This window comes from Gallinula chloropus, assembly GCF_964237585.1.
Source record: "Gallinula chloropus genome assembly, chromosome: 21".
NCBI lineage: Eukaryota > Metazoa > Chordata > Aves > Gruiformes > Rallidae > Gallinula > Gallinula chloropus.
The window spans coordinates 6,120,733-6,147,570 of NC_140106.1; the positions used below are offsets into that span (position 1 = coordinate 6,120,733).

The 26,838-nt window shown below is 42.1% G+C and overlaps 1 protein-coding gene across 1 annotated transcript in view; it reads right to left on the bottom strand.

Annotated features, from left to right (window-relative positions):
* Nucleotides 1-2,269: 2,269 nt before the first annotated feature.
* Nucleotides 2,270-26,838, bottom strand: part of UNC5D (unc-5 netrin receptor D) — a gene marked incomplete at both ends in the record, with an annotated part of 136,702 nt that continues 112,133 nt past the window's right edge. The window contains 8 exons of the mRNA XM_084273958.1: nt 2,270-2,474; nt 4,066-4,244; nt 6,315-6,479; nt 10,051-10,200; nt 13,672-13,899; nt 15,450-15,618; nt 23,074-23,158; nt 25,620-25,997. Of these exons, the coding sequence (XP_084130084.1) occupies nt 2,270-2,474; nt 4,066-4,244; nt 6,315-6,479; nt 10,051-10,200; nt 13,672-13,899; nt 15,450-15,618; nt 23,074-23,158; nt 25,620-25,997 (1,559 nt within the window). The remainder of the gene's footprint in view (nt 2,475-4,065; nt 4,245-6,314; nt 6,480-10,050; nt 10,201-13,671; nt 13,900-15,449; nt 15,619-23,073; nt 23,159-25,619; nt 25,998-26,838) is intronic.

The following is a 26,838-nucleotide window of genomic DNA, read 5'->3' on the forward strand; positions in this document are numbered from 1 at the left end:
CATTCCCTCCTTTGCAGTCCCTTAGCTCAGACACGTGACTGCAGCAGGGTTTGGACCTAGCTCAGGGTTTCCCTCTCAGCTTTCCCGAGTGCTCAGGGCGCAGAGCTGGGTGCTGCTGTACACAGAGGGTTTTCAGAGCTCCCTGAGGCTCGACAGCAAACCCTGCGTTTCCTGAGATAAAGGACTCTAGGCCTGAGCTCCACGTAGCAGCTCTGAACAGGTATGAGCAGAGCTCACACATATTTGGAAAAGAAGAGGAGAGAACACAGACAGCTCTTGGGAATGATGTCATGGCACCTGCAGGGTGATGCTTTGGCTTTGTTGGGGTAAGTTTGAGAATTAAAGCTAGTTTGAGAATTAAAAACTGTGCCTGGGGAGAAGCTGAGAACAAATTAACTGCTGGAGAGTGGCTGTAGCTGGTTGCCCAGACGACGGCAGCTCACAAACTCAGTTTGCTGGCGATGGTTTGGGGTTATTTTTTTTCCAATTCATGACATTTTGTCCAATGAAGAACAGGTTTCTGAGGAGGAGGACTGGGAGTCACTAGAAATATAATTCAAACACACATAGAACCATGTGCTGCTGAAAACACTGACAGCTTGCTGCCAAATAAGCTGTTATTTTTGTCTCAGTCTTAAATATGCTTGCAGCCATTATGATTTCCCATCACAAACAGGAACTTTTATGTCAAGCTGCATGAAATACTGAAGAGCAGGAAATGTTTGGGGAAGTCTAAGTACTTGTAAGTCTAAGACTACTCCAGCCTGCTGAGCTGGGGAAGGAAGGAAATGGGCAATTTCAGATTAAAGCTTTACATCAAGAGTTGGGCATCATGCTTTGCAGCACTGGAGCCCTGGGTAAAGAAACACTTTCAGATTAATATTGATTTACACACTAAGTAGCCACCCTGTGGGCTGTCATCCTACTCTCAGGTACAGGGGTAAAAGAAAAACCTCAAATACTTTGTTTTCAATTTCTAGCTCCTAAAGTCTTGTTTGTGTTCCTACTTTATACAGATTGTTACAGCAAAGCTGAGAGCCCAGGGCCAGAGAAGAAAATCCCAGTAAAAATAAGGGTTAAATTTGGCTCAGTACCAGTTCCACCAGGACACTCGCTCACAGTGACAGCTCTTTTTGGTTTGGTTAAGTAAGCAATTATTTTTGCATGAAGTGGATAAAGAACAAGGGGAATTCTCTAGTTAGATCCTGGTTTTGTGTGGTAAGCTGGATGTTTGTAACTAACCAAGGGTAACACCGCCAGCTTTATATCCCATGCAATTCCCAAACTGTACAACAATATCCAGCCAGGTTTTGGCAGTACCATGTGGGGTTTATTGTTTCAGTCTGAAACTAAACCAAAATTAAGCTGTGTTGATTGACTTCACCTTTACTTTTAAGTTTAGCCCCAGAAAATGAAGTAATTAAAAATGTGTAAACTTGCTAACATAGGGCTGGCAATTTCCTGCATTTGATTTGGTTATTTAAATCCACCCCCAAAGAAACATTTTTTGACTCAGGGAGAGTTTGCAGACTGAGAATCTCAGGAAATCTCTCACACACACACTGATTTCAGAGGATGGGTTGGTTCTGTTGCTGCGTTGCCCAGACAGCTCTGCAGACAATTTGCTTAGGGATAGAATTTTTAAATGAAATTGTTTGGAATACACATGGTATCAGTTAAACAGTTCTGAGATCTTCTAGTTCCTCTAATATCTGAACAGGATAAGGCCAGATTTTCAGTTTTTCTGTAGCACACACAGTGACAACCTGATGCTGTCAAATGAGTTTAAACCCACTCCAATGGGGGTGAGTCAGAGATGCAGGACAAAGGGGAGTCAAGGCCCCAAGAAGGCAAACCTTTAAACTAGGATTAACCTCTCGCGGCTCTAAATATGCAGTATCAGATTTACTGACCTTCACTAGGCATTGTGTTACCATTACTGTTTCCTAAATACATTACAGCATCATATTTACCTTTATGGCTCTGTATCTCCCTCCTTCCTGCCCTGGGAGTGACAGACGTGTAGTTTTGGTTTTGACATTAAAACATGAATGTTAAATGAGAAAGGCCAGGGAGAAGCTTGTGTTTCCCTTATTTTCTGAGATGATTTTTAATAGGGCTTCTTCTGCTCCTCCAACTGAAAACTGCATGGTGGAAAGGCGTACCTGTTTCCATACACAGCGTGTAGAAACCCTTATTTCCTCCCTGCCAAAGAGATTCTCTAGTGTGATAGTCAAAGCTGGCCATCAGTTCTCAATGAAAGAAGGGACTAAAGTCCATTTTGTCTGCTGTAGTTGAAGTCAGGCTCTTCAACCGCAGTTTCTGTTATGTCTGAGATTTTGGAGTGTGTCCTTCCTATTTCTTCCAGGGCACAGGCCAGGGAGTCAAGGTCACCGTCGTGCTGATGCCGGGCTTCCCAGAGGTCCAGAATGACAGCAGAGGGACTGCTTTGTGTAGCAAAATAGGAGAGGTTCCTAAAGGAAGGGGAGAAAATGGGGAAACAAAAAGGATGAGGAACAGTATATACTGCAGTGGCCACGAACGGGAAAGTGGTGCCAAGCACTGTAGTTGTGTTCACAACACAAAAGACCTAGGTGAGATGAATGGAACCCTCAAGAGGACACACACTGGTGCATTTATTCTTCACATCACAGCAGAGAACAAACAAGGGACTCATGTACCCTGAGGTAGGTGAATGCTGGCCAGCAGTGCCATGCTCTGGAATTCAGAAAACAGGTCAGCTCTGGAAAGTGCCATCAGTAAACTGAGCAAGTATTTGTCAGGGAGAGGAATTAGGTAACTTAAATGGATGCTTGTGATTAGGTGAAGCTCTGACATCTCTTAATGTGTTAATTTATATTGTACGAGTACATAGGTTTTGGAATTTGCAGGGGTGATCAGTGCAAAGAATTTGGTAAAACAAAGTGTTTCTCTTAAACACATGAGGACAGTAATGGATTGCACTGTACAGCAGAGAGGTGAAACCCATGAAATGAAGGATTTATGCTCTACCATCTCGTTTTATAACCCCCATTCGGGGCTAAAGCTACTCAACAACTTCCTTTTTCTATCTATGAATTTGGTTTTATAAAAAGAGATATGGCAAAGATACCAGTCTCCAGCACAGAATGAAAAGCTAAAAGGCAATAACTGAGTTGGTCTCCCCAAACCCACGTAACTCCCTCAGCACACTACCTCTGTCTCCTAAGACAGAAGAAATCTCCTCCAGCTCCCTCTACACATGAGGAACAGGAACCAGGGGAGATGAAAGTGCCTGACAATAGGTAGTAAATGCTGATAAGTAAATCAGAATTTTCTGACTCTCTCACTGCTGCAAGACTAGAAATTACTTTTTTCTTTGGTTCAGATGTAGTTTAACAAGATTCCCATGCAAAGCAACAAGCCAATGGAAAGTTATTTTGCCTGATTTAAGTATTCCTCTACCCTCCTGGGAATATATTTATGGTGTTTGTGCCAGTCAGAAAATATTTCTGGGAGGGAACTGCTTTCACCAATTTAATTTAGCCCAAGTGGAAAAAGCAAAATAAGTAGTAAATTGGTTTTTACAGCATCTTTCAATTTTAAATAATCAAAATATTATTACTGCCCACAGTAGAGCATGGCTTTCTTTTTTTCCTTAAAAAAAGAATAAAATCTGCAAAATGTGTAGTTCCTTTTAGAATACAAAACACATAGATAGAAGCCAAGGTAAAAAGCTATACGATTGAGAGAACACACAACCTCCCAAGTCCTTTAAACCACCCCGTTCACAGTACACAACAGTGCCAAAATCCTTCTCCAGCCCCATGGGTGTAGAAAGCAGCTGACATTAGAAACTACCATCAGGCAGGACAGGGCACACAGGCTTACTCAGAGGAGAAAGCAGTTCCTGTCTTCAGGAGCTAGTTGTGGATCAAGGAAGGTACCAACTACAGCTTATCCTTGAAAGTAAGTGTGGTATGTGCACATCTTTAATACCAGCAAACAAACAAACCCCCCATAACAGCAGCTAATTATTGGCATTGCATATGTAAATGTTCACCTTTCAGAACTGCCTTCCATTACCTGTTAATGCTGTTTTTCTGTGCTAACATCTGCCAGTCTTTGCCTTTGGCGTTGGGCGTGTCGAACGTCGCGCAGATTCGCTGTCGGATGGAGTAGGGGATTTTGAAGGCTTTGGGCCCCATCTGTGCAGGGAAGTTGCTGTCTTCGTGGGAGAAGAAAGTGATGGTTTCTCGTTCGTTCTGCAGGGGATATAAAAGCAGAGCAGTTAGTTAGGGCATCAGGCTTTCCATCGGCCTCGGTGGCTCCCTTGAGCATCAGAGCAATGACACCGTGGTGCAGTCTTGTTTAGAGGTGGGGAACCCGGAGAAGATCTCTGCACAGCCGCCTCAGGCTGAGAATAGTGGGGAGTGCAGACAGCTGTTGCTCTATTTGCTGCCTTGTAATGCAGGGATCTCCCTCCTTTGGACTTGGGAAGGAATTTCTAGACCATCACAAGCACCTACATATAAAAAACACAGAATTGGACAATTTTCCTTCTGCAAGTTTCTCCTTTCTGCTTGTTTGTTTGTGTGTTACAGATGAAGTCCAGTAGAGCAGCAATAGGTAGGTGGAATGCCACGGAAGCATATGGGTTTCTAAATCTTTAATTGCTGAAGCCTCAAATATTGGCAGATAAATCTCTCACTTGTGATTTATTTATTTACATATTTATTTTAAAGGTCTTTTTTAATAAACACCTGATTTCTGTATGTACTTTACTTCCTCCATATTCAAAATCTCTTTGGAAGCTGGGTCCTATTGTAGATCTGCCCCATTCTTTTCCTAGGAAATTATCCCAGTCTTGTGTAATAGTCACATTTCCACGCATCATTCGTTTCAGTGCAATGCAGCATAAATATTAAATAACAATGATGCTATAGTCTCTTCATAGAACATTTATGACACATCCCAAAAGTCATCCCTGCAAAGCAATAGCAGTGCTGTAGATAGATCGCCTGGTCTGACTGTTTAAATTAAATATGCAGAACAATAGTAGATTTTCATACCCTGCACATGTGAGATAAGCTACTGCTACCTGGCTAGTCCAGGGAATTGTGAAGCAATGAGAAATTCAAGTAGTCAGTTGTTATTTATATATTTATTTGACAGTCAAATTATCCTCACTCTTCAATCACTTTTTGAGATAGGCGTGCAAAAGCCTTCCAGACTACCAAACCCATTTGAAGACAGAATTGTAACATGCTCTGGGGACTTGTGGACAGAGAGGTGGCTTTAAAAACCAAACCAACCAACCAAACAAGAGGGAAAAGAAAGGGAGCAGCTGTATGGATATATAGAGATGGATGTAGAGAGAGATGGATATATATAGAGAGAACGACAGAAGTTTTTTTAATGAAATAACCTAGAAGTGGAAAAATTCTTGGGTGTATTCTGCAGATGTTTTTATACAGAATTATGTTGTGGTTTTCTTCTCTGATTGCTGCATTCTCTGCACAGTGCATTTAGAATTTAGCTGGATTGATCAACAAAGATGCTCAATAATCTAAAAAATCCCTCCTTGTTGGGGCCTGTGCCTGAATTGTTTCACCTGTGAGCAAAGCTAGAGTCCTTGCAAGACTGTATGTATGAATGCTCTGCTCAGTGAGCAGTCAGGGGTTGACTGCATACACCAATCCATCTATTTTCAACTCTCACTGCTCTGCAAACCATTAGAAAAGTTGAACACTTATCACTGCCAACTCAAATACAAATTATTTTCAGTGTTGCAGTGTCTGTCCTTGGATTTCTGCTGGAAAGGGAACGCGTGAGGCTTTATGTACTTGTTAGTTTTGACCAGTGTTGAAACTACCCAGAGGTAGAAAGGACAGAACTGGGGAGGGATCATGTCTGATAAACATGAGATGTTCAGCCTGGAGAAGAGGAGGCTGAGGGAGACCTTATCACCACCTACAACTACCTCACGGGAGGGTGCAGAGAGGTGGGCGACGGTCTCTTCAGCCAGGGGACAGGAGATGGGACAAGGGGCAATGGGCTCAAGCTGCCCCAGGGCAGGGGCAGAGTAGATGTGAGGGGAAAGTTCTTCCCTGAAAGAGTTGTGGGGCTGTGGCACAGGCTGCCCAGGGAGGGGCTGAGTCACCCACCCTGGATGTGTTTAAAAAAGGGTAGATGAGGTGCTCAGGGATCTGGTTCAGCACAGGACAGGGACGGTTGGACTTGATCTCAAAGGTCTTTTCCAACCTGGTGATTCTGTGATTCTGATAGCACACAGCAACAACGTAACAAAGCCAAGAGGAGAGAGAACACTTTACCTCTAGAATGGATGTCTGGATCTGCAGGATTTGCTCGTGGCCCTTGACTTGTCGGACGCAGATCTTGCAGGACAGCTGGGTGGTTGCTGGAGTGTAGCGCTCCAGGGAGAAGGCGCAGTGCAGCGGCTGCTGGCTGCTGCTCCACACGCGGGAGAACGGGACCTCCTGACAGGGAAACATCCCCCACGGCCACGGGGAGCCCGGGGTCAGGCAGAGAGAGCTCATCAGAGTCGTGCAATAGGGAAAAAGGCCACTGTCTTTCTCTGCAGTTGTATTTTTACTGACAGCCCTGCAAACTCTAAGTAGGAGCAGTAATAAATGATGGTTTAATTGATAACTGCTGGGAAGTTACATTTACTGAATGCAAGCTTAGGTTCCGTGACACTGATGCTGAGACTCTCATCTCAGATGAAACTTAAGAACGGCCAACGTGCTAAACTTATTCCCAGGCCAGGATCAGAACCCTTCTACTAACCCGTGCCTCCTTGCCCTCATACTACAGGACTCCACCACAGGCACCTCCCATCCTGCACCATACCTCCTCTCTTTGTCCATGCAGCACGCAGCCTGTTTCCCATAGTTATGTCCCACCCAAATTTACCTCCCCCCCAGCCCTAAATCTACCCCCCCTGCAGCAATAAAGAAAAGATTCAGAAAATGTTAGAAGTGGAGAATTAGATTTTTCCAGACTAATCATCTCTGCTTTCATTCAGTGGAAGAATTATGAGACACCATACAGGGGAGCAAAGCAGGGTGGAAGGATGTGTCCTTAAAGTATTCCAGAAATGCTTTCTGTTGTGTTCTCCCCTTACAATAAAGTTCCTAGCAGACAGAGAGAATACCAATCTCACAGCTACAGACAGACACTGGATTCTCCAGGAGACACAAGGTGCAAGGTAAACAGCTGCTTTTAACCCCAAAGATGCCCGTCTGGCTTCTTAACACGCTTGTCACAGCCTCTCCCTGCTCTAACACCCAGGCAGTTTTTAAGGGTTCCCCCGAGTTACTCGTGAAGGCGGTGGGAAGGATGCCAAGCACTCGGCATCTGCTCCGGAGGGACGGCCAGGACAAACAAAGACACTTCACATAGTCTGGAGAGATTCTGGCACCACCTGCCAGTAACTGCTCTGGTGCCACAGCTTTACGTGATCGTTTACTTATTTATCTCCTCCAGCCCTTGAAGCAGGACCTTTGCTGATGGGAGAAATCACTCACACAAATCCTCCCCCCGTGATACTATCTGAGAACAGTTTCATGCGGCGGCCAAACAGACGGTTATGGAACAGGCTCTTTTCAGTTGGTCATGACAGGAACAGCCAGCTGCTTTTTTAAAGGGTGGTACGTGGGACAGAAAACAAGTAAACACACGAAGGAATGGATCCTTTTACATATAAAGAGGCTGGACCCGAATCAGAGCTGTCATTTCACAAGCCAGAGGGGAATACAGAGCCACTCAAAGTTGTTCTGTAGGTTGTTAGAAACAATTACTGTACCTCTCAGCTGTCCAAGTCATCCAAACTATACTCAGTTAGAAAATGTAAATATATATTTGGCTTTAGCATCAGGGCTCTGTCAGACCATTCTGTCAGCAGTGATTTTGCATGTGCTTCTTTGTAGCCCTGAGTTACACCACAGACTGTGATGCTGCAGCTCTGCCGCTCCCCACCTGTCTTAGAGCACGCACAGCGCTCAGCATCCTTCTGGCTCCCTTGTCTGACTTTGTATTTTTTGTTTTTATCTTGCAGCAATAAATCTAATAGCTACTTTGGACTGTGCTGCTTGAGTTAGGTTCAGCAAAGCCAGGTCCCTGCACCACATGAAGGTTAATACAGAGAAATTTGCACTGGCTCTCATGGGTTGTTTTAACAGCACCCTGCAGTTCAGTTTTGACTAGAAACTCTAGACTAGTACTTGCCAACAGAGAACAAAAATACCCGAGTTTAATATACCCTGAGCAATACATTTATTCATAGCTGTTGCACACAGCATTAAGGAAAGTGCTGAGCTGCACATAAAATACCTTGAGACCTATGAGATGCTCTCGGAGTTTTGCCTGTGCTCGGGACTCATAACCAGGAAAGGAGGGACTGCCCTACAGAAAGAACAGCTCTGCAGAAATTATCAAGCAGATATAATCCTCCCAAATTCTTAACCACACCAAAACACAGAGGTTAGGGTACCCAAACTTCTTTCTTTGGATATCTTAGGGGCCGTTGTTGCAATGCCTTTCATAACAAACAATACAAACAGTAATTCCTGTGTTTGTTATAGGGGAGCAAAAGTGTTCATCGCCCAACACTTTATCTTCTGTCACTAGAGGCATTTAAAGAAGCTGCTTTGCTGCAAGAAAAGTCTAGGGGAATTTCACCAAAGCAGCGTGGTATTTTTGAAGCAGTCACCATGGTGAGACAAGCTCAGTTAAAACTTCCCTGATTTGATGGGGGTTTTTCTTCCTCTGGTACCCTGGACATTTAACTAACACAGGTTCTGCCTGTGGAGGGGCTCTGTCTGCCTTCTAAAGCAGTCAGAAGAGATCAACATCAGATAATTCTATGTACGCTCAGCTCAAATCTATCAAGAGGTTATTACTTTTCTGAAAACAGACTCTTTCTAAATAGCACTTTGAGGTTGACTTTTAGTCTCTCATGCAGATTTATTCTGCAGGTCTGGCCAAGGGATCAAGAGCCAATAAATTAAAGTATGAAGCTGCATTTATAACAGGGTGTGAGGCAAAACTCAATTTCTTGGATTAAGAGAAAACCCCCATGTTTGGGTTTTTTTTTTTTTACTGCTCAGTAAGGTTTTGGCTTTGGTAGGTATTTGATAGTTGGGCATCTTAATACTGATCGATTTGTCTTTTTAAATGCAAATCAGTGAATGAGAATAAAGGAAACAATTGAAAGCAAGCTGTTCTACCTGTGAAGCTGAAAATGAAGCTGTTTCTTTCATTTCTTAAGTTGTAGCAGAAAGTATCCTTATATTCTTAATGACATAAGAGTTTATCTGGCTGTAGATCAGGGATTGGACATTTCAGAGCCCATTACACTCATGTTTTGGAGAACAAAGGTACACATTAAAACAATTTATTCTGCTGAAATACTGACTGATAGATAACTGTCTCTATATGGTTCTGGGAAAAGAAGATTATATATTCTAATTGAGTTCTGGTTTTTAAGGGAGCAGCCCACACTCTGTGCCAGCACATCGCTTATAATTTCCAGTAGCCAATATACTTAGAAATTCTTTTGTTTTTATTTTTACTTTCCTGTCTTCAACGCCCTCTTTAATTAATGTAGTGCAGAAAAAATAATTTGCTCTTCTTCAGTTTTAATTCTTAATATATATCTGCTGTAATTTGAACTCATGACATTTAAATGATTACGTGATTAAATGATTACATTTAAATGTCATTGTCAGGAGTATATTCATAGCTATAACGAAATTAGAATGACAAAGATACCAAAAGCATCTTTGTGAGTGATAAATTCTAACAAGAACATGAACATAGACCTTCCGTTGGGGTTACTGGAATTGCATTTTTGGAAAATGAAAGGTTTCATGCATTCCATCACGTATAGAATGTATGTTTGTCAGAACCATAAGGCCATGCATTACTGTCACATCCTCAAGAGATTAAAAATAAAAGGGACCGTTGTCCTATCTGGGTTCTAGCTCATACCAGTGATAACTCTTACTCCCCCAGCACCGAGATGTAAACAGATAAATTGACAGGTACCTGACATGCAGTAAAGGGTTTAATTCTCCAAAGGAAAGGAGGGATATCAAGGACTGATATCTGAAGACTGAAGGTATTCCCTTTGAAATGCAAAAGCTTTGGTTCCTCCAGTAATTGTCCTCCTTGGAGTCTTTCATCCGCAACCACTTCCTGCAATGGCAGAGGAGGGAAGAGTTTTTTCAGTAACAGGAACAAATACCAAACGAAAATTTATCTTCATGGAGGGCGCCTTGTTCCCCTCCAGCATGCCCAGCTACAGCAGTGTCCTCTCACGGGCCAGACGATGGGCATCACTCAGCCCAGCGCCGAGTGAAAAGGCTGGCTGGGTGCTGACCTGTACCTGACGATGGTACCCGTGACACTGAACTGTCATCTTGGCTACCCCAGTACCTACACCCACACACCCTGGGAAGGAACCTTAAGGGTACTTGCAACACAGTAGTGCCCATCTTTGTGTTTTGGGGTAGTCAAAGCCAGGCAGATTTCTGCTTTACTCATGTTTACTCAGACGTTACTCATGTTTGATTGTTACTCTTTTATTGCATCCCACAGGATTGCCATTACAAAGAAGTTTCCCAGCAGCTCATTACCCAGAGTACTCTCTAACATCAGCACGGAGAGGAAAGCAAGAGTCTGTCAGCCTGTTTCCAGGTAAATTTTAATTTAATTAAGCTTTTGAATAAGCAGCTCCTACACATTGTGTGTACTGTTCCTTAAACACTCAGCATACAGAGCTCAGTGAGATATTTACTTAGCAGAATAGAAGGAAGACAGACTACACGAGGGATGCTTGGTGAATACTCAGTTACAGATTAAATCAGTGGTGTAGGTGAGAAAGTCCTCTCAGGACTTTGGAGAGTGCTGAAAGCAACACACCAAGGGCAACCATGGCACAAAACACTTCCCTTTCACCTCCCTCTTGGATGTTTCCAGAGTTACTGGACAAGACCCTCAGCAATTTTGGAAGGGCTGACTTTGAGCAGGAACTTGCACTCCAGTTCTCTTGAGGTCTGTTCCAACCTAAAATTTTACATAATTCTATGGATTTAAAACATAATAGTAACAAATATCAGCCCTGTCAGTAGTTACACAATGTTTATTTCTGGACTGTCACAGTAAAAACACCAGTGAGGAAGGAAAGCTTGTGTAAGTCTTAAAAACCAGCTAGTAAGCAGTCTTTCAAAGTTACTTTTATCCACATAAATTATATAAAAACTGTGTACATCCAAGGGGTTTAGTGCTCATCAGCAGCAAAGTTATTGTTAGAAACGCTACTGGAATCAGTGTGACCTTCCAAAAATAAAATGACTGCTGGAGCTTTCAGAAACTATAATAATGGATTTCTAGTATAAAACCCATTTCCAGGCATTCAGTTTGTTTTAACTCCTCATGGCTGGGTTTATATGAAAGAAGGAATAAGAAGGGAGAGTAGTTTATAATTTTCAACTGCAAAGTGAGTGGCTTATTTCATAATTATCTTCCAAATTCCCTGAGGGTGTTTGATTGGTTTTTTTTAAATGCTCTGTAGCTGTATAAATACTGTTTGACCTTTACTCAGATGGGTCTTAATTCCACCAGCAGCAGCAGGACTCTGGCTAAATACAAAGCACTTGGTTCTCTGATCTTTTAGAGCCAAGACTTTCCCAACACACTAGGAATTACATAAAGGGCAAAGGCATCTGTTTGAAAAGTAAGGTAAGTTTTTGCACAGGCACAAAAGGGAAAAATCAAAGAATTTGTATCATCTATACATCTGCACTTATAAAGGAATTAACAGTGTCAAACAAAACTTGCTAAGTCCAACACTTTATCCAAAAAAAATCTGTATTTTTCATGTGCACCACATAATATTTACACTAGGATGAGGTTGATGCTCTATGCTTTTAAGGGAAGCATAATTTCCTAACTATACCATTGTATAAAAGCCCCTATTCTGCTTTCTGTGAATGCAGGAACCTGGTAATCATTCTTCTAACACTTTTCTACAGAAAAACAAGAAGTCACTTTGAAATCTTATTTATTATAATGTACTTCAAGTTAAAAATAACCAGTTCCCTTTGTTGTTTTGCTGGATGTCACAATAATTGGAGAAATGAGACTGTAGAGTCAAATCAGGCTGCTGTGGGTGAGGGTGGGGTTTTCTGCATTTAATATACTGGAGGTTAAATTCAGCATGAATGAATGGCTGGAAGAGGCTGCACCAGGCTGTATGAAGCAGTGTGAAAGAATACGGGGTTGCTCTGAGTAACATGAATCTCAATTCCCTCTTGTGGGGCTCTTTCAATGATGTGTTGTGTAATTTTGTGGGAGGTTTTTTCCCCCTCCTCTATATATAAATGTTCCAAAGATTTCCGCCCATTTTTTGAAAAACCTGGTGCACAACATGGAATGGATACAGGCAGAGCATGATCAACAACACGGAGTCACTTCACTACAGGTTCACACTACCTGAACGTATGGCTGGGAGCCACTCGTACCGGCTCCCAAACACCCCAGGAGGGATTTGTGCCTCAATTTCAGGCAGACTCATCCAGGAAAATGAGTCCACGAATTGTGTCAGTGTTACAAAGGGTATAATTACAAAGCTATCAAGTGTTTAACAATCTTTTCAGTGGCTTTGCTTTTATTAGAAACACACAGACATCAGTGTGTGCTTCGTTAAGGTTCATGTTTCTATTCTGATGATAGGGAAGAGAAGCAAAAAAAGTATCTGTCACAACTCTCTTCATTTCAGTTCCCAAAAGAAAACCTTTTTTTTTACATCTTCTGACTTGACTAAGGCTGCAAAAGCCAGTGAATTTCATTGTTTAGTCTTGGAATAGCATGCACAAGAATCATGCTCATTTGAATCGCCACTTGGGGATTGCTTTGTGTTGGGGTTTTTTTAAAGCAGAAAGGCACGACTGTAATTTAATTTTTGGTTTAAAAGATGGTGAGGCATATCTTTCTTCTTGCTCAAATTGTAAAAAGGAGAGGAAATCCTGAACTGACTAATGACAGCGTGAGGGTAACGAGCGTGATAAATGCTGTACATCAAACGATAATGACTTAAGAGATTGTGCTGTGGAGCTCGGCTCCAGCCACGAGCTCTGCCTGTGCCACTGAGCAGCTGGGGCACAGCCCAGCCTAATGCTCTGTGCTCAGAGCTGCACCATCATGCTCTCCTGACCTGGTTTTTGGGTGGGCTGGACCGGGGGCAGTTTCCATTTGCCAGGCAAGAAATGAAGAGACAACTCGGCTGTGCTAGAGCTCTGGCAGTGTAAAGCTACAGGTGGTACAACGGAGCAGAGAAGGCAAGGGACACTGAGGGTGACAGAGCACTGGACAGGCTGCCCAGGAGGGTGTGGAGTCTCCATCTCTGGAGATATTCAAGACCCGTCTGGACGCCGCCCTGTGTGCCCTGTCCTAGGGACCCTGCTTGGCCAGGGGGTTGGACCTGATGAGCTCTCAAGGTCCCTTCCAACCCTGTGATTCTGTGACTTGGCACAACTCATGCAGCAGTGGCCTATCAAATGTAAGTCAGTGTTCTCCTTAGAGTTCTGGTCTATTACTGCCCAGGAATAAAGCAATGTTAGTATACTATAGACAAATAAACTGAATTAACAAAGTGAAACCATTTACCTGAAATGCACAAGGTGTGTTATCCATACAATATACCCTCAGATTGTAATCCAGAGAATTGCAAGACAGGCAGCCAAAAACCGCTACTTTCAGCTGTCGAACGGCACAGTCAGAGATCGGTTCCCCAATAAGAGCATAAGTTCCAAAGCTGTTTAAGAGAATGTGACAGGCATAAGGATCCAACAGGCAGTAGCAAGAAGTAGTTTCCTCTTCCACAGACATCACTTCCTGCAAAATGAAATTCAGGTTTAAAAAAAAAAAGTAAAATAATAAAAACAAATAGGCCTTGACAATAGGACTTAGGGCATTATTTGTTTATTCAACTGGAAGGTAAGGCTTTTGTGAGAGGCAATCTGCACCCTCTTTATTTGTGGTGACCTCAGGGATGGGGAGAAGGCAGGCTATCTCTGTGAGTAAATACTCCCAATTTAGCCCTGAGTCAGCAATAGGATTTATGGCAATATATTGTGCAGAATTCAATGTGTACAGCATGTAATAATGATGATGATGTGTAAGCAATTTTAGCATCTTTTTTCAATTTGCTCTTGACTTTCTAGCTAATTTTTTTTCCCAATGTCAAGTTAAGAAATTACCCTGAAGATTAAAGTCAATAAGCAAACCTTGAACAATAGGTGGTATTTGAGTTCCTTTCAGAACATCCATCACAGCTCTGTTTACCTTCATCAAAACACTACCTATCCCACTCTTTTACCTTTCATGCCTAGTGCAGCATCATTAGAGGAGGTATTGGAGCAGGCTCATTAACTCAGGGTGTTTGTAACCCACAGTACCAAGCACATCTAAAGCAGGAAAAGTGTGCTGAATTTGGAATGTTTAAACAAACACCACAGTGGTTTAGAGGAAGAAAAGGAGAAGAGGGGGTTATGGTACCCAGGAATGTTTTAACTACTGGTGATTGCCTGTGGATTTGTGTCTAGTTACTGGGTTCCACTGTTCTAACAACACATACAGTGAGCACTTCAGAGTCAGGGAATTCAGCACCTTTCTACCCTCTGTGGATTTCTGAAATGCTGGATAACAGGTCATGCTTTAGCTGTCCCTTTAGGGGTATTATTAGTAAGCTGTCTTCCCCAATGATGCAGAAAGTTTAATATGTTCGAGACTGCTGCCTCTACCAAGCACTTCCAGTCAAAGATGGCCAGTGGGCTTAAAAAAACCATAGGTGGACAGGCACAAAGGAACAAATGTCCATGTCTTGAATGCACAAAGCTTCATTTCCACAGTAAATGAGGATCTGAAAATATGTGTTCAACTAAAAAGCCAAACCCTTCCTTGAGTGTACACACTAATCCCTCAAGAGGTGATGAGCACAGTGTGATTACTGAATGCCCATTAAAATGGCAAGAAGACACATATTTCAAATCTAGAGGATCTTTCTGGGTTAAAAAAAAACCCCTTAACTTTACATGATGATAAATTCTTGCATTGACAGAACAATCTGTTCTGCCTCTTTGGGACCTCTGATCTATCAAACCAGTGTTTTTAAAAATAAACAGCTACTGGCTCTGTAATCAAATGATCTGAGAAAGTGCAGGAATAATTTCCCACGTCACAGGGGCTAGACCTTCAAGTTGACCAATTTTTGCACATCTTCTTAAAACAACTGAAAACAGTTCAGCTGCTTGGGGAATCATCTTCTTTTGTAAAACTGTCTCTAAGATATCTGCTTGTCACAGACCTGTGCCCTCATGGACAAGAGGAATCACGTTTCCATCATTAGTACAACATTGTAAGTAGGAGACGAAGTCTAAACTTACCTCCCATTTTCCTTGCTGTGTCCTTTTCTTCAAGTGAATATTCCAGTGCTCTGAACTGACTTCTGCACAGTGGGGGATCGTCAAGGCAAAGGGAGTGCTGACAGACAGGTCTGAGGGCCCACAAGTTACTTCTGGTCCTAGAAGAACCTCTGTGCCTTCGGGCTGGAGGCTTCATTGGGGGGAAGAGACAATAACATCTGTCAGGTTCTTTTAATAATGACTGAAAATTTACTTTACTTTAACAGCAAATTTTAAAATGATTTAGTTAAATTGAAGTACTTCCCTCATCTGTTATGAAGCATAAGCAAGCCAATTACTGTGCTAATTTTCATGTAAAAGCAGTAGCTGAGAGGAAACAAAAACTATTAGGCTGCATCTACTCATATTGTTGGCTGGTCAGTTTAGGAATCTGGTCTTTAAAATACATTAAATTTGCTTAAACCAAAGACAACACTACAATTACTCTGTGCAAGCAAGCCTTGCTTTATGCACCAGCTGGTAGTATTGCCATCTAATTCTGCCTTCAAAGACTGTCATCATCAACAATATTTTCACAGTACTGAAGATAAAACAAATTATGGTTTAAAAACACAGGCTCATAGTTTTTTTTTTTCCCAGATTGAGTGAGATCTCCGTGGTTTGGAAACACATTTCTGTCTGCAGAATGAACAAGCTAGGTAACTCGGAGCAGACATCAGGGACTGGAATTCTTTGCTTAAATTTGGAACTCTGCAAAGTAGATTTGTGCATGTGGGTTCCATTACAGGCAGTGGAGATCCCATCAGCACAAGTGAAGTCTAGGGATTCATCTAATCTGGATGTAATCACCTATGTTTGGTTAGATTAGCTGCTTGCTAAATTATAAAGATGAAGTATCTGACAAGACTCTTCCCTACTTGTCTTTCTTTCAAACCTAAATTTAACCCTGGCCCACAGGAATGTGTTTTCCATACCTCTTACAATAAATACCTGCGCAGAGCCACTGACAAAGGGCATGAGATTCCTGTCTCAGACACTAAACCTAGCAGCTGAAACATCTTGCTCTGTTGGGTTGCCAGGTTCTTTTTGGCTTTGTTTTTTATAAGGTCATCCTTCACCTGGGTTGTATCATTCCAAATTTTGGCTTCTAAATTTACTCTTAAAATGAAAGCAAACGGTGTTTCTAAGATAAAAGCAAAGGGAGGAACCTTATATAAGGTATAAATAAGAAGATGCAATAATAAAGACATAAAAAGTCAGTAGCAGCAGCCTCACAAAGTTGATATGAAAGACTGGGAGACTGACTGCAATCTATGAAGTACCCTTCCACCCACCTCATTTAAAAAAATATATTAAAAAATAATGAAAAAGAAAAAAGTCAAGAGTGTGTGGCTGGCCAGTGATGGGCTAGTCGGAAGGGAGCGATTTAATTGCTTTTAGAGACTCATTCCCCTTGTAGAACATATTGGACAAACATATGGGAGTTCTGGGAATTATTTAATGCCAAATGAACTGAAATCAGTTAATTAGATGAACTTTCACACTTGTTGCAAGTAGCAAGTCTTCTGTGTAATAACTGACGTGGTATTCAGGCTCTCAGGCAGGTCTGAGCCATCTATTAGGCAAGGCAGGAAAGGGAAACATTACAGAATGCTACCAAGTATTTAATGTTCCTACTGTTGGAGGGTAAAACAAATCAGCAACCAGCTCTGTCCCCTCAAATCCATCAAAATCAAAGGTCTGGAAATTTTCCAGTAAAAGACAGACAAATAGTCACTATTACTGAGCAAAAATTGAAAAATGCTTTTTCTAAACTATCACACTGGAAAGAAACATGAGGAATTTCATCCCACAATATTCTGCCCTCTACAGAAGTACTAGTGAAAAGCTTTCCAGCCAACTGGAAAAGCAAGGAATCAAAGAGGAAACGGTACTGAGTGTCCATTCATTTCCAGATGCAGTGATTTTTCAGAGTAGAATTTAATACTTGCCTTTCAGTATTTACTCTCCCAGTGGCTTATCATAACCATCTGCAACAGGGAACCTAACGGTGTAACAGCGGGTCCGAAATGAGCCGCGATACCCAGGAAGTGAGGGATGGGAACAAACTCCTGCAGTTCACTGCTTGGATGGCACAAAGCCTGGCTTCCACACTGCTATGGGCACTGGTTTTCCTCTCCCCTTTTTTCTTCATATAGAAGAACACGATGGAAAAACGGCAAATTAGATTAATAGTTAAATATATATATATCTTAGCTGGATGGAGCTGGGAAGATGATCTCCCAGCCAGCAGTGCTGAGAGGTACCCATCCCAGTCCCATTAACCAAGTGACAGTTCCTGTCTGCACAGACCCCTTTTCATTCCCTCCTGCCTGTAATTAACATCTTGAGGCATCTGGTTTGAGGACCAAGCCCTCAGGTAGGGATCTCTGTTCCAGCATAGCTCTGCTTAGTCTTTTTGGCGTAAGTACAAAGTCAGAATTATGCAATGAGGCAAGAGCCATTTCACTCTATTCTTGCTTCGGCCAGAACCAATAGCTTTGTTGTTTCTTTCACAAACATCAATAACCTGTACTTTCTGCCAGCATCAAAGCATGAAGACGGTGTTTGAAGGCTGAGCTTAGCTCTTTTTCTCTGTAAGCAGTCTTTCAGCAGTTCTGTAGGAAATTGTAGCTGTAAGAAGCATCCTAGAAGATCTACGCAGTGAAGCCCATAAATTGCTCCTTTCCCTTTTTGGTTTGGCATCTCTTTGGAGGGACTACCAGTTTCATCACTGATTTGTTTAGTTACATGAGACACTAAAGAATTTTGAAACCTGAATTTGATTCCTGTTTAGGACACAATGAGTTTTTCATTCCACAGAGGACTCTATCAATTTACAGCAAAACCAGCTGATAATCTCATCACAGTGTCTGTGGTGCACAGGCAGTGAGTTCAGCACAGCTCTATCGGATCCCATATCATCTCTGTTCCTCTGTGTCTTTTAATGTGTATCTCATACCAACCTACCTCAGGAGCTAAATGAAGATTGCAAGTGACAGCTAACCCACTAGTCCTCAACAATCTAAATCCAAACAATATGATCCTCCTTCTCTCACAAATACTTAGGATGCATTAAGGTACCTATTATAGTGAGTTCAAAACTCTGCAAGGACAGCAGAGGACTCCTTTCTTGTGTGCACCTACTGATCTGCTCAACTTTTGTATTAATTTCCCCTGACTACCAGATGATGTGGACAAGGTTTCATTCAGGAATTACAGCATCTTCAACCTGGGAGGTAAAGAAGATCTGCCCTCTTCCTCCACACCAGGCACGGTGCCTGGTTCTGTCAGGTGGTTTAGTGCTTCTCTCTCATCCTCTATGCACAAGTCGGGCACCAGTCCCAGCATTTCCTCCCACCCTCAGAACACAGGAGAGGAGGCTCCTGGCACGTCAGTGCCGCCTGCGACTCCCAGAGAAGTCTGGTTCATTCCACCTTAGGTGGATGAAAAGCTGGATCAATCTTGCCTCAACTACATGAAGAAAAATACAGTGTTTTGATGGAAAAGAATAAATGAATGTTTGCTTTTATCTCACTGTACAGAACTTCACTTTAAAGAAGGAAAAATATCTCCCTGTGATAATCTTTGGGTTTGGATTGCTCCCTCTGCTTCTGCCCACAAAAAGGGAAAAACACTGGGCAAAATTTGCTGCTTGTTTTTAATTAACCTATTTTAATTCATTTCTGCAGAACCCTTGCAGATAAAACAGCTGGGTTGGGGTTGGTTTGGTTTTTTTTTCCTTCCTTCCTTTTACATATCTTAATCTTTTATTGAAAATGATCAAAAACCCCATGGCAGCAGATGGGGATGCAATATGAAAGTTTTCACAAAGGAGCTCAGATAATAGAGGAGGGAAAAAAAAAAAACACCCACCAAAAATAGATTTCACTTTAGTTTTGGAAAATATTTCTAGGCTTTAAAATTTATAGGCAGCTTTGCATCTTTCAGTTCTTAAAGGAAAATTCCAGCCATTGTTTGGCTATAAATTATTCTAAGTAAATATTTACCATATATAACAGTTGTCTTTCCATGTCTCATGAGGTATACCCACAAATCTTTCAGTGCTCTTAGCTGAATGTTTATTTAAGGTGAGGGAGATCAGAGAAATAACTGCTATAAAGAGCTATAGCCAACAATCCTGTCTCCAGTTGTACAAACTTGCCCTTGATTATTACCTTTAAAAACCATCCCTCTCACAGCACTCAAGCACCCAGAACGAGGAAGGTTTAATCAGCAAACCACTCTTTACCTGGAACCAATGTCTCTTGAAATTATCCTTAAATTAATCAATTAAAACATGCTCTACAGGTTGCTCACTTAGCTCTGGAATGCAGATTATGAAAAGGTAGTGGGAGAAAACTCAGAAAGTTATTGAAGACCAACTGTTTTCTTTTTGGAGTGGCTTACTACTACTTGTAAGCCTGGGTGTAAAGGGAGGACCACTGGATCCTGTCAGTGCACTTGCTGAACTACAATTTGCTGGCCTCCAGCAGAATTACGAGCAGCAGAAAGACTCAGCATCAAAACCAGAAGAAACGAATTCAAGAGAAGTTTAGATTAAAGCAAGGAAAAAAAGGTCAGGAAACTTAACTGAAAAGGCCCAGTGGAACAAAGCTGTGTTACTGAACTAACGAGCCCGATACAGAATCTGCACATACCAGATCATCCCAGGGGTTGAAGCATCACCAACACCTCTCACCGGATGAAGACACGCTCGGACATGCACACAAGACGTGGCAACCTGACTTCTGGCAACAGCTCAAAAAGGGGGACTGTAAAGTGCTTTTCAGTAGCTTATTTCAATTAAATAAAATTTGATTATCCCTGTCACTTTTCATCTGACAGTCTCAGAAGATTTAGCAGTCATTTATCCTCTGGAGAAGGGCAGCAGGGAGATCACTTTGCTGCTGGAACGTGGTTCCTCAGACGTGTGGAAGAGCAGCAGGTGACAGGTTAAGGACAGAGATACCTTACTGCTTTAGGAGCTGACTTCAGGTACTTAGATGCTCCTCTGGGTTTAAATGGGGAAAGACTGGCTTTAATGATTCTTTGTTCTTTAAAACATTGTTTCATACCTTTAGTGACAGGAGGAGGTGGAAAGTTTTGTTCAGTCTTAGAGACCTACCTTCTGCAGCAGAGCTGTCTAGCATAGAAAGGGGAGGGATGTCAAGGTGATCAGTGCTGGAAAAAAGATGTAAATTGCTGTTTCTGCTGCCTGCAACGTGAGTATATTCCCAAGAGGTCTCAGCCAGGCACTAGACTGATTCCACTTAGATTTGACAGAGCCACAAAATAAAGAAAACCCATTGTAAACAGTAAGTGAAGAAGGTGAAGTATACTTAGCAGTAATGAAAACAAAGCCTTAAGTGATACATACCAGTCTGGTAGCAGAAGTCAAAGGCTGAGCACAAGATTTTTGAATGCTCTATGTTAGTTGACATTTAATCTTTTAAGGGTAACATCAAGGTTCTTTAAAATGGGGAGTGGGGAAAGGAATATGCCTGAAAAAGGATTGAAGCCAGGATGACTGTGGCAGCCATCACGAGCAACACATCATCGAGGAGCTAAGAGAAAGGGTGTATTCACTTGTATTTCACCTGCAAAGGGACACAAACTCCTGGATCACAGGCAGGAGATGGGGCAAACCAATACAGAAATAAGTCTTGTGCTGGGGTGAGGAATCAAGACAACTTCTTACAGTAGGAGGAGATTTGATGCTGACAGTAGACAGCACAACTAGTCATTAATAGCTCTAAAAGGTGGAGTAATTTGAGAGGTACCTTAAGCATTGCTCAGTGTCTAGACAGTAACTGGAGATCGAATTCCTGTTTTTCTCTCTTGTTTTTCTCCTACTGTAATTTCAGACAAGATGTTTCAGAATTAACTTCAAAGGCATTTTAGTTCTTCATGTGCAGCTTGAGGCATCCTGACCCAGTATTAGCACTGTGGGTCACTCCCAGATCTCAAACTAGACATCCTCTTTAGTTAATGAATGATTACACATTTTACCCCAAGCTCCTCCAGCACTTCCCACCTCAGCTCCTAAGAGAGCAGCGCAAACCCTGGTATCTCTCCAGTCCCTTATACTCTCAGGGAACTTGGCAAGAACCAAATGCAATAGTTCTCTGAAGTTTTCACTTCACAATAAACTAAGTAATACATGCTTTTGCCTCGTGAAAAAAGCACCACCACAAAACCCACCCGTCGGTCTAAAACCAGTATGTTCTGCCAGTCTCAACAGTTCAAGTCTATGGCCAGTGTTTCTTAAGCTTTACCTTCCCTCTCAATCCAGGTATTAGTCTAGAGGGAATGCTAGGCTTAGACTAAACACGTCTTTGCTGAATTTCACTCAATTCCACACCAGTTTCTAGCTGAAAGCAGGTGAGCCAAACAAGCAGACAGAGCTTAACCTGGGGTCTGCTGCTGTGGGGTCTGTCCAGCTCAGAGAGACAGGAGTGCAGGACACTTGGATTCTCTATAATCCATCTTGTGTGAAAATTAAAGCAGCTATAGGAACAGCTACCCAGACCTGGTAAAAGCACGTGTTTTGCTGGCCATGTTTAGTCATAAAAATAAAGCAAGTGACACTGGGGCAAATTCCATTGTCTAATGCAGAATTAAAGACGACTGAAGTGATTACAGTGGAACCACTGAAAACACCCACATGTGAAGCTGGCAACACAATTCAGCGCCCATGGATTGAACAGAACCTTCCAAAAGCTTTAAAAACATCTAGAAACCAGCTACGATTTTCTACTTACTAATTTCTACCACAGGCATCTGCAACATACATGATGCACCAAAAGAAAATAACCCCAACCAATGACTTGCTCTGCTCAAACCATAAGTTCTAGTGTGTTTTCCTTTTTTTATCAAAAACCACCAGCATTTCAAACATTACCCATCACCTTCCTTTCCTACCAGACACGATATTGAAGAAAAACCCAAAACCCTGTGTATCAAAGTGCAGTTTAATTTCTGCTGCTCATCAGCTGGAGCTGGCAATTCCAGCTGGGGAACAGATTTTAATGCTGATTTATAAAACAAAATAATTTAAAGAAATGGTCCTGAGAATTCATTTATTCACATCAACTAGGCTACCAAACATCTGTCAGGAAGTAACAACAACTCAGTACCTACATGCCATAGGGTAATTCAAACTGATGACCTGGGCTGTGAATTTTAACCTGTTGTCTCATGTTATGAGAGCCCAGGGATGCAAAGGTTCTGTAACAAGTAAGAAGAGAAAGCAGCTGTGCTGTTAGCAGACATAAGTCTGCAGATCAAAAATGATAAAATCATCAACTCTGAATTCAGCACTTCTCATCCATCAATCTCCTTGAGGCAGCCCATCCTTCACCAGTACTTGCAATAACTCCCTGTGATTTCACAGAAACATTGCAGTCAGATCATTTCTGCTGTCATTTATACAGATGCAGCATGACACAACAGCGTGGTCACACCAGCAGTGGGGAAGATGGAGTGACTCTGGCACATTCCATTCCTTCAGACAGTGCTGACAAGAAATCCATCACGTGAGGGGGTTCCACAGACCCTGGATGTGTGTGTGTGTGTGTGTGTGTGTGTGTGATGTGCTTCTTACCTGGACTCCTTTTGAGTGATGGCAAGATAGATTTCCCACGAACTCTCTTCAGGAATAGCTCCATATGGTATCAACAAGCTGACTCCTACAAAAGAGCAAAGGCACAAGTTACCTTTGGGAAAGGCACTGGACACACAGAACAACACTCAGTTGGCCTCTGATTTACAAGACCTAGAAGGGCATCTACTAGAGCAGAAGAATGCTCCTCTGACATAGCGGTTCTGACTCCAACATTACCAGATGAAAGGAAAGGACATTAATGTGATCCACACTGTTACAAACGACTAACTTACAGCCTGGAATTAGATACACCTGTTTGCCTAAAAATTTATTGCTCCAAGTAATAGTTGACTTCCTGATGTTTTGTGTCACTCACTGACACCACAGTCCTAGGCTGGATGTGACTGAAGGCTTCTCTTCATCCTTAGCTGCAGCAGAAGCTTTGCAGACTTCACCACTAACACAAAAGAGAATAATTCATGGAAACAAAAGGTGCCATCAGCTGTTGCCCTAAGGCTTCCAGCCAGAGTGGTGTGTAATCCCAGGCTGTTTGATGGTCTGGTTACTCTGACAGGCTTTTATCTATTGCAGCAATGGAACAGGATCTTTTGAGTCCCCATTTAATTGTTCTTTAAAAATTTTTTTTACAGTAGTCAAAAGCATGTGTGCCTTTGGTAACTTTCCAGGCAGCCTTTGCCAGTCCCTGTGCTTAGGGCAGCCGGTGAGAAAAGATTTAATCATCTGTTGACTCTCCACTTACTTGCCAAAATGTCTCTTGGTGCACATCTTGTCATCGGTGTAGCTCCGTGTTTTACAAGACATGATGATACTTTAAATTTTCCTGAAATCTGTTTGTCCCCTTTCTGACTCTGAACTCAACCCTGATAACTGTAGGATCACAAGGAATCTCAATGGAGAGACCACCTAACCAGATTAATCTGGATTTACATGGGAATCACCATACCTTTTTGTTCAGGGACATCATTCTGTTCAATCCAAGTGATACCATTTTCCTTTTACTCCACTAGTATAAATTAGAAGTTAGCAAGGATGCTTTCCTCCAGGTACCAGTGACATTAAACTATTGGGTAGCTTACTCAGTGTGGGGAGACTGTATTTTCCTCTGCACGTACCACACGCTGCAGAACCTCAGCTGAGCAGTAACATGATTCCACCATAATTTACAATTGCACACAAAATTGGATCCTACATAATTAGACAGAAGGAACTACATAAATTCCAAGTGGACCAAATATGTATTTAAATAATCTTAATTGATGGGACTATCATTATATAAAGCAGCTAAACATAAAGTATGAGGGACTTCATTGATGACATATACTGACTTAGTGCTTCTGCCTTTGTAATATTCATTCCTGAACATAAAGAATCTGTGAGGAGATGAACACATTCCATGTGTTGGACATGACTGTACGCTGAATGCTGCATCCCTGAATGATGCAGTCATCAATCTTCTCTAAATGCAGACTGCAGTTTTTATGGTAACCTTTAAAGTACCCCTTGTATGAAACATGAAGGGTAAAGCTCTAAATCATTAAGTTCAACTAGATGCTAAGAGATCAGCCCAGACACATTAGTCAAATGAAAACAAAGTTGAATTTAAAGGAAAATAAATATCACCAGAGTTCAAGGGAGATTGGCTCAGGTAGCAATGGAGGTATCTGGCAATTTCTGCTACATTTTCCATTTTGAAGGAAGTATCCAACATCAGGACTTGTGTGCAGATGATGTGACCATAGTGACGTAGTGCAGCACACTGCAGGACTTTGATTTAACCTCCTTCCTGTGATTCTAATTTGGGACTGGGCGTTTTCAGATCATTTAACAATTTAAGGGTAAAATACATCTCACAAAACAAACCCAACTTCTTAAACAATGCAAATTGAGCATCTCTGCAGCGATTTGTCATTGCATAGCCCAATCTTGAAATGCCTGTGGACTTTGAAGTGCCCCACTATGGAGATCTGTCAAGCTATTAAGCTAGAAGAAAGAGAAAACCAGAAAGCCAGGAGGAAATGCTAACGAAAGCTGCACCAGAGTTTTCATCCAGAGTGGAAGCAATTCTCCAGAGACGCCTGTTTGTTACATGCTGCAGACTTCAATAACATAATGAAGCCTGACAATGTTAACGCACTCAGATGTTGATGTGTGTAGATTCTGCTTTGAATATGACCCCATGATAAAAGATGCTGATCCAATACCGTCCCCCTTCCTGCAGAGCCCTTCTTTTGGATCAGGATCCAAGTAAGCAACAGCTTTGATTAATACAACTTTCATGCTGAAGACATCAAGAGAGGCAGTAATTTATAACAGTTCAAATAGGCATAATGCATCTTTACTACTCATCCCAAGCTTTGTTCTGATCAGTCATCTCCTCTGTGGGCAACATGCTCTACTTCCCAAAATTTGCATTAAGGGAGCCCCTACTTTCCTTTTATTTTTTTATTTACTTAGCACTACACCAGGCAAAATAAGTTTAATCTAAAATTATTTGATATGCTGTTAATGAGAAAGGATCTACTCACCTGTGTTTGGAACCACCAAACGGCCACCCAAGTGCCCAAAAATGGCAGTTGTCTTCAGCTCACTCCTTGCTGAAATAGCAGACAGGTTCTGGATGTAGGCAGCCTTGTTTCTAGCCTGTATTGTACCAAAAGCTCTATTATTCCCGTGAGGAAAAGTTCCAGAATGTGCCTTTCCATGATACTCAGCCCTCTCAGTCACCCCCAGGGACACCATGAACGAGCTCTGAACTTTGACTTTGATGTCCGACAGCGGGTTGAAGAGCGAAGACTCTGTCATCAGCTCCTTGTCCATGGGATCCTGCAGGCAGATGGGGCCACTGTACGTCCTGCTCACTGTCAAGTCAGGCTGCATGGAGGAGTTCAAAAGCAGGGAGTTACCTGGTGGAACGAAGCAGATCAGGGCGTTAGGTGCTGTGTGAAGATGTTAGATCAGACATCTCACCTCTCCACCATTTCCTTTTTGACTTGCTCTTCCTTCCTGATACTCTCAGAGCTCAAAATCACACAAGGTAATGTGAAAAAGCAGATGAAATGATGCAATAGATCTAACATGTACTAGATGACTGCTTTCTGCATCTCAGGAAGCTCCAGGGTGCATGAATCCAAGGAGGAACTTCCTTTCTGGTTTGATTCAGGTTTGGGTGTATTCCTTTATTTATTTATTAAATTGAAACCCATTGGGTGAAAACACATCTTCCTGCAGCCCTTTTCCACCAGCTTACACAAAATGACAGCTTCATGCCTGAGGGCAACTGGGTTGAAAAGAAAGTGTGACAAGAGTAATATAGGGAAAAATATCACAGTTTTTCATTTAGGAGTGTTTTAGATCAGAAAACACTCAGGAAAAAACAGAAGGAACGCACAGATTGAGGGCCTGAATCCTGTAGCTGGCTTGGTCTTTTTGTTTGGTTGGTTTTGTATGTGTCTTGCTTGGTTTGTGGTAAATAGTTTCACAAAGTAACTGATTTTCTGGAAATTATCTGCACTGCATCCTTGAAAATATGATCACTTTAAGGGACAGCAGATTAGGTTGCTAGCATTAAAAATGCATTTCCTCAATAAATCAAATTTGGATCACACCAATCCATAGTCCATACATCAGCACTGTCCTCTCTTCTCAGCAAACTGACCACAGAACCAGCCTTGTTTAGTTTCCAAATGCTGTTAATGGGAAACCCCACAGTCAGAGGACCCTGAGTAGCTGAGCTGGACTAGCAGC